Source organism: Emys orbicularis, chromosome 1 (genome assembly GCF_028017835.1).
Source record: "Emys orbicularis isolate rEmyOrb1 chromosome 1, rEmyOrb1.hap1, whole genome shotgun sequence".
In the NCBI taxonomy this organism is placed as follows: domain Eukaryota; kingdom Metazoa; phylum Chordata; order Testudines; family Emydidae; genus Emys; species Emys orbicularis.
The window spans coordinates 86,696,810-86,711,811 of record NC_088683.1 but is presented as its reverse complement, the minus strand read 5'-3'; the positions used below and the strand labels follow the sequence as shown (position 1 = coordinate 86,711,811).

At 40.5% G+C, this 15,002-nt stretch overlaps 1 protein-coding gene across 1 annotated transcript in view; it reads left to right on the top strand.

Annotated features, from left to right (window-relative positions):
- The window catches only part of NR2C1 (nuclear receptor subfamily 2 group C member 1), a 97,140-nt gene extending 83,103 nt beyond the window's left edge, over positions 1–14,037 (top strand). The window contains exons 13-16 of the mRNA XM_065402952.1: positions 16–155; positions 5,673–5,810; positions 12,596–12,701; positions 13,512–14,037. Coding sequence (XP_065259024.1) covers positions 16–155; positions 5,673–5,810; positions 12,596–12,701; positions 13,512–13,686 — 559 coding nt within the window. The 3' untranslated portion in view covers positions 13,687–14,037. The remainder of the gene's footprint in view (positions 1–15; positions 156–5,672; positions 5,811–12,595; positions 12,702–13,511) is intronic.
- The last annotated feature ends 965 nt before the right edge of the window (positions 14,038–15,002 follow it).

The following is a 15,002-nucleotide window of genomic DNA, read 5'->3' as shown; positions in this document are numbered from 1 at the left end:
TGTTCCTTTAAATAGGCAAGATAACAGCATATCATTAGTAAAAGCCTGCTGGAATGAACTTTTTACACTTGGTCTTGCACAGTGTTCACAAGTGATGAATGTGGCAACTATATTAACTGCATTTGTTAATCACCTGCATGGTAGCTTACAGCAAGGTAAGATGCATCCTGCCATTTTTCAGGGTGTAAATGGGGAGTTAATTAACAGCATGAGTTAAATGTCAGTGCATAATTTTTATACTGTGCAGAAGTTTACTAGTTGTCTGTGAATTGTTAATGGGAATTTATTGTGTACACAATTGAATGGCCACTATTGAAATAATAATATAAAGTCCATGAAAAAGGTGGAAAATTTTAGCAAACCTACAGAAGAAGTCAGTCACATTTAGTAATAATAAAAACTGTATTTTAATGTGTCCCCTTTCTTTTCGTTTTCTCTCTCCCTCCCAGAAAATTTATATACAAATAATTGTTCTAATTAAAAATGCAAAGTTCAATAGGATATGCTGAACAACCTCAAGGAAAATATGTGCAGTCAAAATTGACTTGCGTCCTGCATTCAGTCATCAGTCTCTATAAAATTGTGTTGGAAGTCTTGCTGTTTTGTATGGTATAAAGCAAGACTAAATTCTGAGTTTTAGTAGAATTAAGATTTCACAAACTAAATAAACTTAGTGGGCAGTGTGTAGCTTATATGATTTGAGAAGTGAAAGAGTAATAAGTTGCAAGTTTTTAGCAGTGAGGGCAATTAATCATTGGAACAGCTTACGAAGGGTTGTGGTTGATTTTCCATCACTGGAAATTTTTAAATCAAGATTGGATGTTTTTCTAACAGATACATACTCTAATTCAAGCACGGCTACTGTTAATTTAAAGAAGGAATTATTAATACATGGATATGCTATTATTTGTGTTATGCAGAAGGTCAGACTAGACAATCACAATGGTCCCTTCTGGCCTTAAGATCTATTACTGTACAAGTCCCATTATGGAAAATCATGTAAAATATGTTCCTAAAACTAGAAGCAGTTTATAGTGTAAGAAACTTTTAGCATATTAATTTGATTCTCCATGTTCCTGGAGACTTAAGTATTTTTTCTTTAGTTGCTTCTTTTCAGTCCTAACTTTAAAATGTACTTGAATTTGACTGAAATGTATTATGGAGAAGGGAAAGGTTACAATATTTTTTTCTCCTTCATGAATTGGGTCTGTAGATTCCCATTGTAGGTATCATGACATAACTCATGACCCATAGAGCTATGCTAGTCAGGGCTCTATTCATAACTGCCACATAATTGTACCTGAGAATTTGTTTTAACACACACATCCTCCAAAAAACAACAACAATCCTTGTGCTAGTGAGGTGGGGGGAAAATGCTTCTGAATGTGAACTAGATGCAAACTGATTCTGTGATAGCTGCCAGAGGATGCAGAAGGCCAAAGATAAAAGCTCAAAGATAAATGTGAACTGCCTTCCTTCATTCCGGGTGGTAACACTACAGCCTGACAATATAAAGTCAGTGGAGAAAATCTGAAGGGGAGCACCAAAAATGTTTAAAGGTGTAGAAAACATAACCTATGAAGAAAGATTTTTTTTTAAAAAATGGGTTTGTTTAGCCTGGAGAAAAGAAGACTGAGTGAGGGACATAACAGTTTTCGAGTATATAAAAGGTTGGTATAAAGAGGAGGCTGATAAATTGTTCTCCTTAACCATTGAAGACAGGACAAGAAGTAATGGGCTTAAGTTGCAGCCAGGAAGATTTAGGTTAGACATTAGGAAAAGCTTCCTAATTGTAAGGGTAGTTAAGCACTGGGGCAAATTACCTAGGGAAGTTTGTAGAGGTCTTTAAGAACAGGTTAGACAAACACCTGTTAGGGATGGTCTAGATCAGTGTTTCTCAATGATAGGTCCATGGACCGGTGCCGGTCCCTGAGATTTCCCTGACACAGTTTAGGAAGCCAGAAAGCTGGTCCATGGTATCAAAAAGATTTAGAAACACTGGTCTAGATAATACCTAGTCCTGTCTCAAGGCGGGAGACTGGATTAGAAGACTTATTGAGGTCCTTTCCAATCTTACATTTCTATGATTCTGTGATAATTATCTAACTGCTGATACTTTTAGCAGAAATATCAAGCTAATTGCCATTTTGGTGCACATTAGTAGATATTGGGGTGGTGTGCAATGAGACTGCTAGTTGCAGTTATGGTTTACTGGGAGTGGAAAATGAGAAATTCAAAACACTCCTTTCCCCACATTTTAAGTCACTTCTGCCCCTGCCCAAGATAAGATAAATCCCTCTTTGCAATACAAAAAGCCTTATCTGTCTCCTGGATACCACAATCAGCAATCATGTTTTGCAATGTTCTGAAAACTGTGTTCCTTCCTCCCACCCCGCGTTCAGCTTCCAAAACCTCTAGGTTTCCCAGGACAACTACTACAGCATAGTTACTCATTGTCAGTACAGAAATCTCATATTCCAGTGATTTCTACCCCGGTGCCACCCCCTCTCATCCCTTGTAATCCTATAAGAGTAACTTTTTTTTACGCCATCTCGTTCATACTGAGTGCTACATTTTTTTTGCTTGACCCAGTTCTTACCTGGATCTGGTTTCCCCCATCCCAGTCAAGAGATTTGGAGGTTCCTGTTTCTTTTCAAAGCTCTTGCAATTATGAACTATTCAGCTGATCCTAGCTGATTTAATGTTGCAGGTTTAATGTGCAAATCCCAACAACTTTCACAGCCATATCACCACCTCATCTTACTCCTATCTGATACTGAGTCTTTGAAGAAAAATTGTTTGTTTCTTGGACTTCACCTGTTGTGTGGGATTAACCCTATGATAGCTCACCTCATAGGTCTTGTAATGTGTGTCTAGAGTGGCAACAGACCCAGTCCAGCAAACTCACCATTCACCAAGGCATTGTCTACATTGAGAATTTTAGGAAAATACCTTCCATTGCTTGGACACAGTGGTAAAAATGCCAGTGGCCAGTCTATATCAGTGCCCGCACAGTTACTAGCACTAGTGGGGCTGCACTGGTGCTAGAGCAACGGTGGAGGATTTCCCTACAATTCTCATTTTTTTGGTGTGGTTTCATCTCTGTTTGAAGCGATACACATACAAGGGTGACTGGTGCAGTCTTTTCAGAAGGCGCTTCAAGCCCTGAAAACAGCTGCTTGACTGGGTCTCTGTCGGTATGGAAAGATCTGTGATGAGACAGTCAGGTCCTAACACTTATAGGAGCTACTTTAGACTCTATGAGAAGACTAGCAATTCTTAAGAACCCACCAATTTCAGTCTGTCTTTTCTTGTTCTGGGAGGTTGGAGGTGACCGTAGGCCTTTAGGTGAGTTGCAGTAACAACAACAAAAGAATAAGGTAAAGAAAGTGAAACCTGAGTTGACTGAATTATTTAATGAGTGGAGGTCTCTGGAATGAAGCAAAGCACATCTCCTTCATCTTGCTCCATGAAGATTACAGCAGAAAAAAGGGAAATTCTTAAGGCTAGAGTTTTCAAAAATTAGTGCCTACGGTTAGGGTCCTAAATGAGAGGCCTGACTCTAAAAATTGCTGTGCATCCAGTGGCCTTCATTGATTTCAGGGGAAGCTGCTAGATACTCACGAATTTTGAAAATCAGGGTATTTACTCAGAAAACCAAATTTAGGCACCAATTTTTGAAAAATTTCCCCCCCAAAAAATTCTTAAAAAGAGATCTTTGCTTTACCTGCAAAAATCTTATATCCCTCAGGGCTGGTCTGCACTACACAGTTAGGTCGACATAAGGCAGCTTATGTTGGCCTAATTATGTCAATGTCTACACTGCAGCCTTCCTCCCACCAATGTAGGTGCTCTACTACAGCAGCATAACAACTCTACCTCCATGAGAGGTGTAAGGCTTATGTCGGTGTAGTTTGAGCCATGCAGTATCTGTGTAGACACTGCATCCCTTACATCGGCTTTCTTGTCAGTTTCAGGGCAGAAGCTGTGAAATTGACAAGAAAGCACCTGCTGCCCTGGAGAGCTGGGCGGCTGGACCCTACTCCCAGCTAGGAGCTGGGGTGAGCCGTGAAATTGACAAGGTTGCCCAGCTCCAGGTGTGTGTGTGGGGGGGAGGGGGCTGAGAAACCAGGGCAGCTGGACTCCACTCCCCGATGGCAAGAAGTCCTGGGCGGCTTTCTCCTGCTCCCGGTGGGGAATGGGGCGGGGAGGGACAAGACGCTCCAGGCGACTTTCCCCCGCTCCTGACAGGGCACGGGGAGCAAGGAGGGGGCTTCCCGCAGGGAGCCTGTGGCTCAGTCAGGCTCATGGCAGGGAGCCGCCAGCGAAGCTGAGAGACCGGGCTCTGAGCTCCCCACCCTGCCCCTCGTAGGTCAGTGGAAGCGCTCCAGGTGAGGATGTGCACCACTGACCCAAGGAGGGTAGTGTGGACCTGCACCACCGCAGTAATTACATGGTGGGTTTGTAGTGTAGACGTACCCTCAGAGGTATCAGGTATAAGCCCCTTATACTGAAACATCTTGTTCCATGGTACTTTGTTGTTCAACTCTACTTAAAAAAAAAAAAAAAAAATGAACAGGGCTGTAATTGCTTGTGGGATACACATAGCATCTCAGTCTTTGATACTTTGTTCTTCATCACCATTCTATGATTTTTCTATATGTCTAAAAAGAAATAGATTTGATTTAATTGTTTTACAGTTATAATAGTTAGATTGGGGCTCAAGTTACTTTAATTGTTCTAGCATGGGCCAGGCTCTTGTGGTATTAAACTCATAGACCTCTCCAGAGAATTCCTTATAAACCTCTACCCTGATATAACGCGACCCGATATAACACAAATTCGGATATAACGCTGTAAAGCAGCGCTCCGGGGGGGGCAGCGGTGCACGCTCCGGTGGATCAAATTCAATATAACATGGTTTCACCTATAACGCGGTAAGATTTTTTGGCTCCCGAGGACAGCATTATATCGGGGCAGAGGTGTATTCCTCCTAGTAGTGTTAGCTCTCATACCCCTAAATGGGGCAAGATTTTCTATCCAGATCTTGAATGTTTTGTATGTCTTCACCTAGCTGCTTGGTTTGGATTCCTAAAAATTGACTCATCTCACTTTTTAAAAGGGGAAAGTAATCATGCTACTATCCAAAAAACCTTTCCCAGTGCAGTCATATATTTAAAATGATAGTTTAGGAATACAGCTAAGACAGGCATGGGGTCCTTTTACAGACTTTGATTCTAGAACATTTGGATCCTAAAATGGAAGAAGTGCCCTTTAATAGATTTGGTGCTGCTAACGCTTCTGTGATGAGTGAGCATGGTACATGACTCTTATGGAGTACATCTGCAGGGGCGTAATACATTCAGGGAATTCCATTTACTAGTATGTAATCTTCTTCCCCCTTCTGGTGATTAATATTTCAGGTGCCAGTCCACCTCTGATCATTGGACTCTTTAGTAGGATTATCAGACAAATCATGAAGTGTGTTTAAATACTATACTATACTATACTATACTATACTATACTATACTATACTATACTATACATTGGCCTGTAGTTTTTTCCTTCAGAAGAAGAATATGGATTCATATTACCAGCTGTGTGAATCGTTTAGAAATCAGGAGTAAATTTATCCAGAAAAATCCATTCTGCAATTTTTTGTACTAATCTAGATAAGCTGTCTACAGATAGAGGAAAACTAGTGATGGAGCATATCTTCAAACTGCAAGAATTCTGTAACAGTATGGTTAAGCTTTGCCTAGATGGGTATGAATATGCTTATCTGAAAGCAATCGTCCTCTTCAGTCCTGGTATGTAATTATTTTTAACTTAAAATTTTGTTCTTTTCTGTGACAATTGAGATGTGAGTATTTACAGTGTATTTAAAAGTTATTGTATTTTCCAAAATTCAAGCTTTCAGTTAAGGTGTGGGAGAGAGTAATTTTGTATGCAAGTTCATGCATTTCTGACATTTTAGTTCTATAGCTGCAACAAATGTGTGAACCTGTTTTTTATTTTAATTAGGTGCTAATTTAAAATCTGAACATTCTCCTTCTCCCAGTCTACCAAAGGTTCCATCTTCACTGAGAATTTTAGGCATTTCTCCCAAAGTTGCTGTAGCACCAGTGCAGCTCAGCCATTGCTAGCAACGCTAGAAATGATAAGGCAGATTGACCAATGGTTTTTACCATCATGTTCTCTAATTCTGCTCCTTGAGAATCAGTTGGAGGGGGGAGAGACTGGAAGGAAGGAAGGAAGACTTAGGAGCCAGTTTGGCAGTTGGGGGGTGACATCAGATAAGTAGGTGAGGGGGCAGGCAGGACTAGGACATTGGGACAAAAAGCCTTTGAGGGAGGGAGACCGAGACAGGATTGGGTGACACAGAGATCAGATGAGGAGCTTGGGAGCGAGGGTGAGGAGAGGGGTGTGTATTAAAAGAATGTTTTAAGGTTGCAAAGTCAAGCATTCAAAAGTTAGAAAATGTGAGAATCATGGTTGCCTGTGCAACCTTGATTTAGCTGCCTTGTGCATATGTATTATGATACAGTCTAATTATATAATCACGTACTATTTTTTCCACAGGACACCTGCTGCATTCAGTGCACAGGGTGGACCTGCTCTGGGGATGATTCAGTGTTGTGTAGTAAAGGATACTGTTGTCTGTAGGACTCCCATTTGTTGTGGAAGTTGGAATTGATGTAGTGAATGAGGCAGGGGATAGCAGGAAGAGAAAGGATAGTTTAATGGTTAAGGATGTTGAATGCTGTCCTAGAGAATGGGATTCTATCCCTGCCTCTGTTGGAGTTCCAGTGTGGTGGTAGACAAGTCACTTAGACCAAACTTTTCACAGTTTGTCACTAATTGTGTGTTCCTTATTTTCTGGAGGCCCAAAATGAGACCATGGGGCCTGATTTGTGGAAGTACTGATCACTCTCAGCTGCCACAGAAGACAACAGAAGGTGTTCTTTGAATGTATAAACTGCTATATAATGCTTTGAAAAATCAGATCCTAGATACATCAAATGGGCATTCAAAATTAGTGGATACTTCTGACCTTAATCATTCTGTTCCTCAGTACCCCATGTGTAAAATAGGGGGTAACACCACTCCCTCATCTCGCAGGGAGGCTGTGAAATTAAATTAAATTGTTTGTGAAATACTCAGATAATATAGTGATTAGCAACATAGAAAACCTCATGAAGAAATAAGTAATTGTGTATTCAGAGCCAGGGTTTGAATAGTGTGCAGTAAGTAAGGGGGGGAGGAGAGGAAGTGGCACACATTGAAAAATGAGGATGAAATAAAATATTGAGTTGCTATCATATTCACTGTTTGAGGCAGAGGTCCTGTGGAAATACTGTTTGATCAGGTAATTAAACATTGTATCATACTAGATACACAGAAGGGGGCCAAATTAACCTTAATTCTGGCTTTTCCTAACTTTTGAGTGCTTGACTTTGCTACTTTAACATTCTTTTAATGTAGTCATTTGTGTGTAATTTGATTTACACCAAGATACTATCTCTTGAACCCAGGATTTTCATCCATCGTTTACAGATCCAAAGATTTATAATAAAAAAGAAAACAACAAAAATTGCTATATGGAAACATGATCTGCCAGGTATTTTTCTGTATTTAGAGCAGTTTTTTACTCTGATATTTGCTGAGCAAGTCTGCAGTCTGCTCATTTTTCTCATAAATGTTCTAAAAGCAACAATAACAAGTATGTCTTCTCATTGCTCTACCTTTTCTGAAGCTGATGTCCAACAGAGGTGAATTTTAAAAAGTCACTAAATCCCCTCTGTCAGTAGTATCATAATTTTAGCATCTATGCTAATAGCATCATAATTTGTATCTTCTATTTGCATACTATTTCGGTGATAGTGAAGGCTTTGTTTTATTTCAATAGATTGTGAGTCTTGAGGAATAGAAGGCAGCTGCTGTGTAGCCTTTACTATGCCGCATCTATGAATATAGACAATAAAGGCAACAGTAAAAATACAGTGGTTATATCTGTCATACAGTACCTCATTATATATTATTTAAACACCAGGAATTCATTATACTTAACCATTCATCACTCAGACTGGAAAGCATCCTATTTTCATGTTAAGGTTTTTCCATTGTCTTCAGCCTATCACACCTAGCACTACATACACACACAAACAGGAACTTGAACACTGAGTTCAGGAACCAGGAAACAAACAGGAACTGGAGGTAATAAACAGGAAGCCCCCCCACTACCTCCCCTCCACACCAATCATCATACTGTGCCTCTACATTCTACATGACATTACCTATACAGAGCCCCAGTGTAGGAGTCACATGCCTAATCATGGAAGCTTTTCAGACAGCAGATGGCAGTTATGGGATGCACTCAATTTCCTCAAGCCCAACGTTCCACAGACCGCACGTATAAATATCCTTCCTCTTCAAATTCCACAGTCTGCCACCTGGAGCTGTCACAGAGCCAAACTCTTCCTTTTCTCTAATCTGATACATGCAAATCTAGTTGTAAATAGTTGCATTGTCAGATTAGGTTTAAGGGTTTTTTTCACTTGTCATTTTTTTTTTTTTTTTAATATATATTAGATCTCCTTCGGCCTTACTTACAGTGGGAGGCCCATCTAAAAGAATGGGATTTAAAAGAGATTCCTCTTATCTCACAAAGTTCTGTACTTCAGATAGGCATGAAAAGGTCCCGAAGTACCATAAGACTGTACTCTAGAATCTGCTGCTGCAAGAGGCTTTGGTAATGGAAGAGTCTGATAGACCTTCCCCTAAAGTCTTCCCAGGCACAAGTAATATGAACAATAAGCCTTCCTTAGTGCTAATGCCTACCATAAAATCCCAGGCTGATGAAGCACATTCCCCCAGCTAAAGACCTGAATTCTTCAGATGGAGCCAAAGAAGGCACATCTTCTGGCACTGGTCATTCTAAAAAGCTGTACTGTGAGAGAAAGAGGTGCTCTGGCAAGGATCCCACAATAAATCTGCTCCAGGTTGTCATATGGAGGAGCCATCGTTGGATCCATGATTCCTGCCTTTTCCAAGATTGGTGCTGTAGATTTCCTGGAACTGAGAAAACCAGGTACTTTCCCAGTCTGCTGCAGCTCCACCTCAAAGGGAACTTAGTTTAGGTACAGGAAAACTTTTGGAACTTCAGTTGTCAGCCTGGACAGTTCCAAAATTAAAATTTTACCCAGTTGTCATCCATACATGTACTGGGTACCTTGGGGCTTTTGGTCCTGTGGTTCCCTTCCTCCTTAAGTGGCCTCTGTGATGAGATGATGGAAGACCAACATCTTCCCGTCCCCCCACCCCTCCTAAAGGAAGCCTTCTCCTACAAAGAAGGTGACGGCCTCTTCAGAGGTCCCTGGGATTCCTCTACTTTAAATCTTCAAGAGCTGTAGTTGTATCTGATTTGAAATCAGATGCATTCTCTCTTAGGAGCAGGAACTGGTGAGGCAGTCCTAGGAATTCCTCTTCTGTAAGTTATGCCAAGACCTTTCAGGATTTGGTGGGTAGAATGGCTGTGATATCGGTATTCCACTGGCAGTTTTGTCTAACAAGCCACATACATTTTTTGAAATCCTGGAGTACAAAAAGAAAAAAACAGTCCTCCTTGTCAATGAGCTGGTTAAAGAGGTCTGGAATCACTCTTCCTCTGCTGCTTCTGCCTCAAGGAAGCCAGATTCCTTATACCAGGTTACCAGTGTGGGTGTCAATTATTTTTCCAATATTTTACTCTGGGCCAGTTGTGAATTCTGCTGTAAATGACAAATCTAGAGCTGGGACAGTGTCATCAAAACATGGGCACAGAGAGACCAAATTACTAGAGTTATGGCCAGATAAGATGTTTTGTTCTAGTCCAGAGCTGTTACTTGGACCCAGTATGTTCCCCAAACCAAGGAATTTCTGGTCTTATACCAGAAAGGCTAGTTGTCCAAAAATTCTCTCGAGGCTTCATTTGATATCATGGACACTACAGCCAGGTCTTCGGCTATGGCTGTCATGTTGAAGAGATATTTCGGGCTCAGGAATGGTGGTACCAGCAAACACAGAGACAATCTGGGAAGCCCTTTTGTTTTCAGAAGAGAGAAAAGGTGTTCTTTTCTGCCTCAGTAGTTTCATCTACTGGTGGCGCTGCATGTAAGCAGCAAGTTTGAGGATGTGCCAGAGAGCCCTGGGTGAGTTTCAGGGGACCCAAGTCCTCATCCTTCTTCCTCTTCTACCCCAGTCTTTTAGGATTCTTTGTTCCAATATTTACAGGTACGACAGGCCATTTCTTCATGTAGCTGAGTCCTAAAGATCATTGAAAGGGGTACTCCTTGGAGTTCATAGCGTGACAAAACTTGGTCTACCTTCTATTTCCTTTTTTTTTTTTTTTTTTTTTAATCCCTCTCATGAAAAACTAGTGGGAGAAAAGGACATATTGGAAATGGAAGGCACACTGGAAGAAAGGTACCAGAAAGAAGTTCCAAAAGTAAAGGCCTACCCTATTTTGAACTCCCTATATTGAACAGATACCGAAGGAAAGTAAAATTATCAGTTTTCTCAAGGGAGCATAATCCTTGCTCAAGAACTTCAAGGCTGATTTGTGTCCTTGATATTTAATATGCTTGCTTTTACATTCAGATAACCACAAGAAGTACCTCAGTTTTGTGAGAGGTTCAGCAATTGCCCCCATGGTATTCACCAAGTGCTTGATGGTATCTGCATCTCATCTGACTCATCAGAAGTCTTCCTATGGGCACAACTAGCTCATAAGAGCCTAGTCTTACAGAGGGATAGTTCATGCCTTGTGGTAGACTTGCTTCTCTATCCAAAAATTATTCATTCACTCTCCCTGTGTTGATATATCTTGCTCCAACACAGCAACAAGGTGATGCAAAGATGCCTCAACAGCCTTTACTTGACAGCATGACTGCTAGGTTTTAGGACAGGATGTTTTGTCCTTGTCTGAAGAGATCAAGGCAGTGGGAGTCTAGAAACATTTCACTAGGAAGTTTTACACTGTAAAGTGGAACAGGTTTTAAAAGTTTGCTCAAATGTCAAAGGCTTGACCTAGTTTCCTGTGTGTTTCCAGTTACTTTCTCCTGACACTTGTGTTGTCAGAAGTATCCCTGGAAGTCTTTTCTAACTGGAAAGGAATGTTCATCCAGTCAAGTTATGAACTAGCTGATGTTTGTGCCTTCAGTGTCTCAAGGCTAACTGACCTAGTGGGATGGCAGCTTCAGTGGGAATGTATTACAATATGCCCCTATTTGAAATCTGTATGGCTGCTACATGGAGTTAAATTCATATGTTCACAAATGGCTTTTCTTTCCACATGGTATCAAGAATACACGTTAGTATCAGCAGGGCAGTGCTTTAGTCATTGTTGAACTAGCAGAGTGCCTCAGCCTGCCTTTTTAGGGATATCATTACTAGCTAACCTCCTATAGTTGGGCTCTGAAAGTAATGTCATGAAGGAGAAAAAAGAAGTTACTTCCCGCAGTAACTCGTGTTCTCAAAACACGTTTCCTCTACGCAATCACACTTGACCTTCCCTTCTGCTCTTTACTTTGGAACCATGCTTTATAGATGGCTTATGGAGTTAAGAAATTGAGGGATTATTAGACAGGAAAGGATGTTTATACCATTGATCTATGAAATATTGGGTTTGAGGAAATTGTAGCACCTTCCAACCCAATCCGAACCTGATGGCACCTGATTACAAGTGTCGGGTTCAGACTGGGTATAAAAACAACCTGATGCTCTCTGGGTTGGCTCAGGTCATCTCCGATCACCTCTTCCTGCCTGTGGAGTTGGTGCAGTGGTGGCTGTGTGCCCTACTTGTGCTGGCTGCTGTCACCTCACTCCACAGCACGCACAGGAGAGTGAGGCAACAGCAGCTGACAGGAGCGGGGCATGCAGCTGCCGCTGCACTGACCTCGGAGGCAGGAGGTAACTGCAGATGAATCGCAGGCACAGGGCAAGGGACGCAGAAAGCGCACAGCATGCCAAGCTCACAGGACAAGGCATCAGCACTGACTCAGGTTCGGGGGGAACTGGCCACCCTTCAGGTGTGCAGAGCTGAACCAGTGCGGGGAGCAGACAATGGGCTGGGAGGAATTGGTCTGCAGAAGGGGGAGAGGGACTGGGGGGCAATTAGCTCCAGCAGTTTCAGAGAAGAAATAAAGTAAAGAAAATGGAGTCTGGAATGGCAGCTAGACTCCCTGTAATGTTTAAGCACTGAACTGTCAACATCAGAATAATGCTGCTATGTTCTGTTGCAACACAGTAACTGGAGCCAAGATCAAATGTGAATGAGATTATGTAAATAGTTTTACACGTGGCGAGAACTGCATTTGCTTGGACTACTAGAGCAGTTTAATATATTCATCTGAGCAACTTAAATGAAATAGATCTCTGTCATCTAAGAAAAGAATCCAAATAAGGGGAGGTGCCCAGCATCAAAATTGTCAGAAAACACCCAGAAGTTGCTATAGTAGCAAAGTAATTAATTGGATGGTTGCCCCAGCTGGGCTTTGTTGTTTTTGTTTTGTGCATCTTATCCAGAGCAGGTATAACCATATAAATTGTGTTTCAGATCACCCAGGTCTAGAAAATGTGATACAGATTGAAAAGTTTCAAGAAAAGGCTTACATGGAGTTCCAAGATTATGTAACAAAAGCATATCCAGATGATACCTACAGGTATGTAAATTACACCTCTACCTCGATATAACGCTGTCCTCGGGAGCCAAAAAATCTTACCGCGTTATAGGTGAAATCGCGTTATATTGAACTTGCTTTGATCCACCGGAGTGCGCAGCCCCGCCCCCCCGGAGCACTGCTTTACCGTGTTCTATCCAAATTCGTGTTATATCGGGTCGCGTTATATCGAGGTAGCGGTGTATATACATCACGTGCTTGATTTTTCTTTCATTTCTTTTCTTCAGAGCTTCAGTTATTTTGATTTGAGAAGTATTTCATTTTAAGAAATGTGAGAATCAATTAAGTGAAAAGTGTTGAAAAACCTTAGTCCCACTCTTAGTCACTATATGTGTATGACTTTATTGTTACGTCCAATAATTTTCAAAATAACAGTGCATTTTACATTTAAAAGTTAAACTTTATGAAAATGTATTTAAATTTTTTAAATTGTACTTACCTGACTCTTTGAAGCCAGGTCTTCCATTTGTTTTTGGTTTTTTTTGCCTGCTGCAGGCCTTAGCAGGTTGTGCAAGCTACATATATTGAAATGCCTATTAATATCTGTTTGCGCTAATGTCAAAGATGTGACTGGTTATAAATTAAATACTGGATTAATTTAAAACTTGATCTGTCTTCCATACCTACAAAAGCTTAATACTAGACCTCCTAAGAGCTGAGCTTTTATTGAACCATGACCAAAAGTGTAATCCTTTTGTAATTTTTTTTCTTATTGATAACTGGATAACATCAAAAGGAAGCCTCGCTTTGCCTACTAAACTATAATTCTCTTTTGCCAAACCTGTTTTTCAGGCTATCTAGGCTTCTTCTCCGATTGCCTGCCCTCAGACTGATGAGTGCCACCATCACAGAAGAGTTGTTCTTTGCAGGACTGATTGGAAATGTTCAGATTGACAGCATCATCCCATATATCCTAAGAATGGAGACAGCAGACTACAACTCTCAAATTATTGGTCATTCTGTATAAAGGTGGAAAACAAGGATTCTATGCCGTGGTGACGTAAATGTACATCACCATGGCAGTCATGGCATACTGTCTCCAAGAGATGGCAAGAAGCCTTCCCCGGCAACTTTTAAAAATTTAAAGAAGGCTAAAATTCCTCCTTTCCAGTACATTTGTGAAATGCTGCAGAGTGTCTTGAGGGATACAGGAGACTTCCTTTTTTCATCTGGTTTTCAAGGACTTGTAAATTATCTGGCATTTAATGAAAATCAAAAATTATCCACTGTATTTTTGTAGATAGATGAACCTGAAATTTTGTTTATGAAGTCCAAAACGAATAGGAAAATCCAGCCTGGTGAAGAAGAGTGTTGACTGAATTAAGGTGTCGCTACTTAATTTTAGAAAAAAATAAATAAACCTTCTTCTCTGAGTTGTGTTTTCAGTGTTTTGCTATAATTCATTCTCACTGATACAATGGAACACGATGGTCAGAAATCCTAAAGAGGTAAAAATATTTCAGTTGAAGTGAGACCTTTGTAATCAACTTCATTTTTCTTTCAGCTACTTTGAAAGGAGCTGAAGTTCTTGTTTTATGAAGCAGTTGGTACCATGAAAAGGGCAGGGAAATAATAGAAAGCACGCAGATTTTTTTAAATATTCTGTTGATACCTCGATGCAGCAGATCATAGTCCACCTCCATTATTGGCAATAAGATTGATGCTATTCTGGATGTCAAGACTTTAATATGTTCTAGTGTTGTGTATTGGCAGATACTAGCTATTTGTATTATACAGTGGGAAACTGACTAAGAATAAACTATTTTCCAAAATAGTTTATTACTATATCAGATTTCTGTTGTATTTTTCTAACTAAATAAGTTTCTAGTACTGATTGAGCCTAGAGTACACGTTGTTCTGTGCCTGGTGGGCCATCATTCTTCTATTTATCATGACCTGAGGCCCTATAATGCAGGTTCTTCTGTTCTCTCCACCACATTCTCTCCCTCCCCCAAGGTTTGAATAAATCTTTTCACTTCTTGTAATACAAATTCATGCTTCTGATCAGGAGCTGAGTTTTCTTAGTAGGGGTAATCTTAAACAATAAAACAGATAACTGAATAAAGGGATTTTTATTTTTATATTCATTTTGTTCATTTACCAGCATTTATTTTAACTGTTGCAGTTATTATTGCACTTTGGTGTCTTATGGGCTTTTTTAAGGAGTGAAGCTTGCTTTGAAGTTTACTGCTGCTCAGATAAATGTACCAGCTTTAATGAGTTTCAGCTCAAGCTCATAACTTTTTTGTCTAAACAGACACATTTTTCTGATCAACAGTGTCC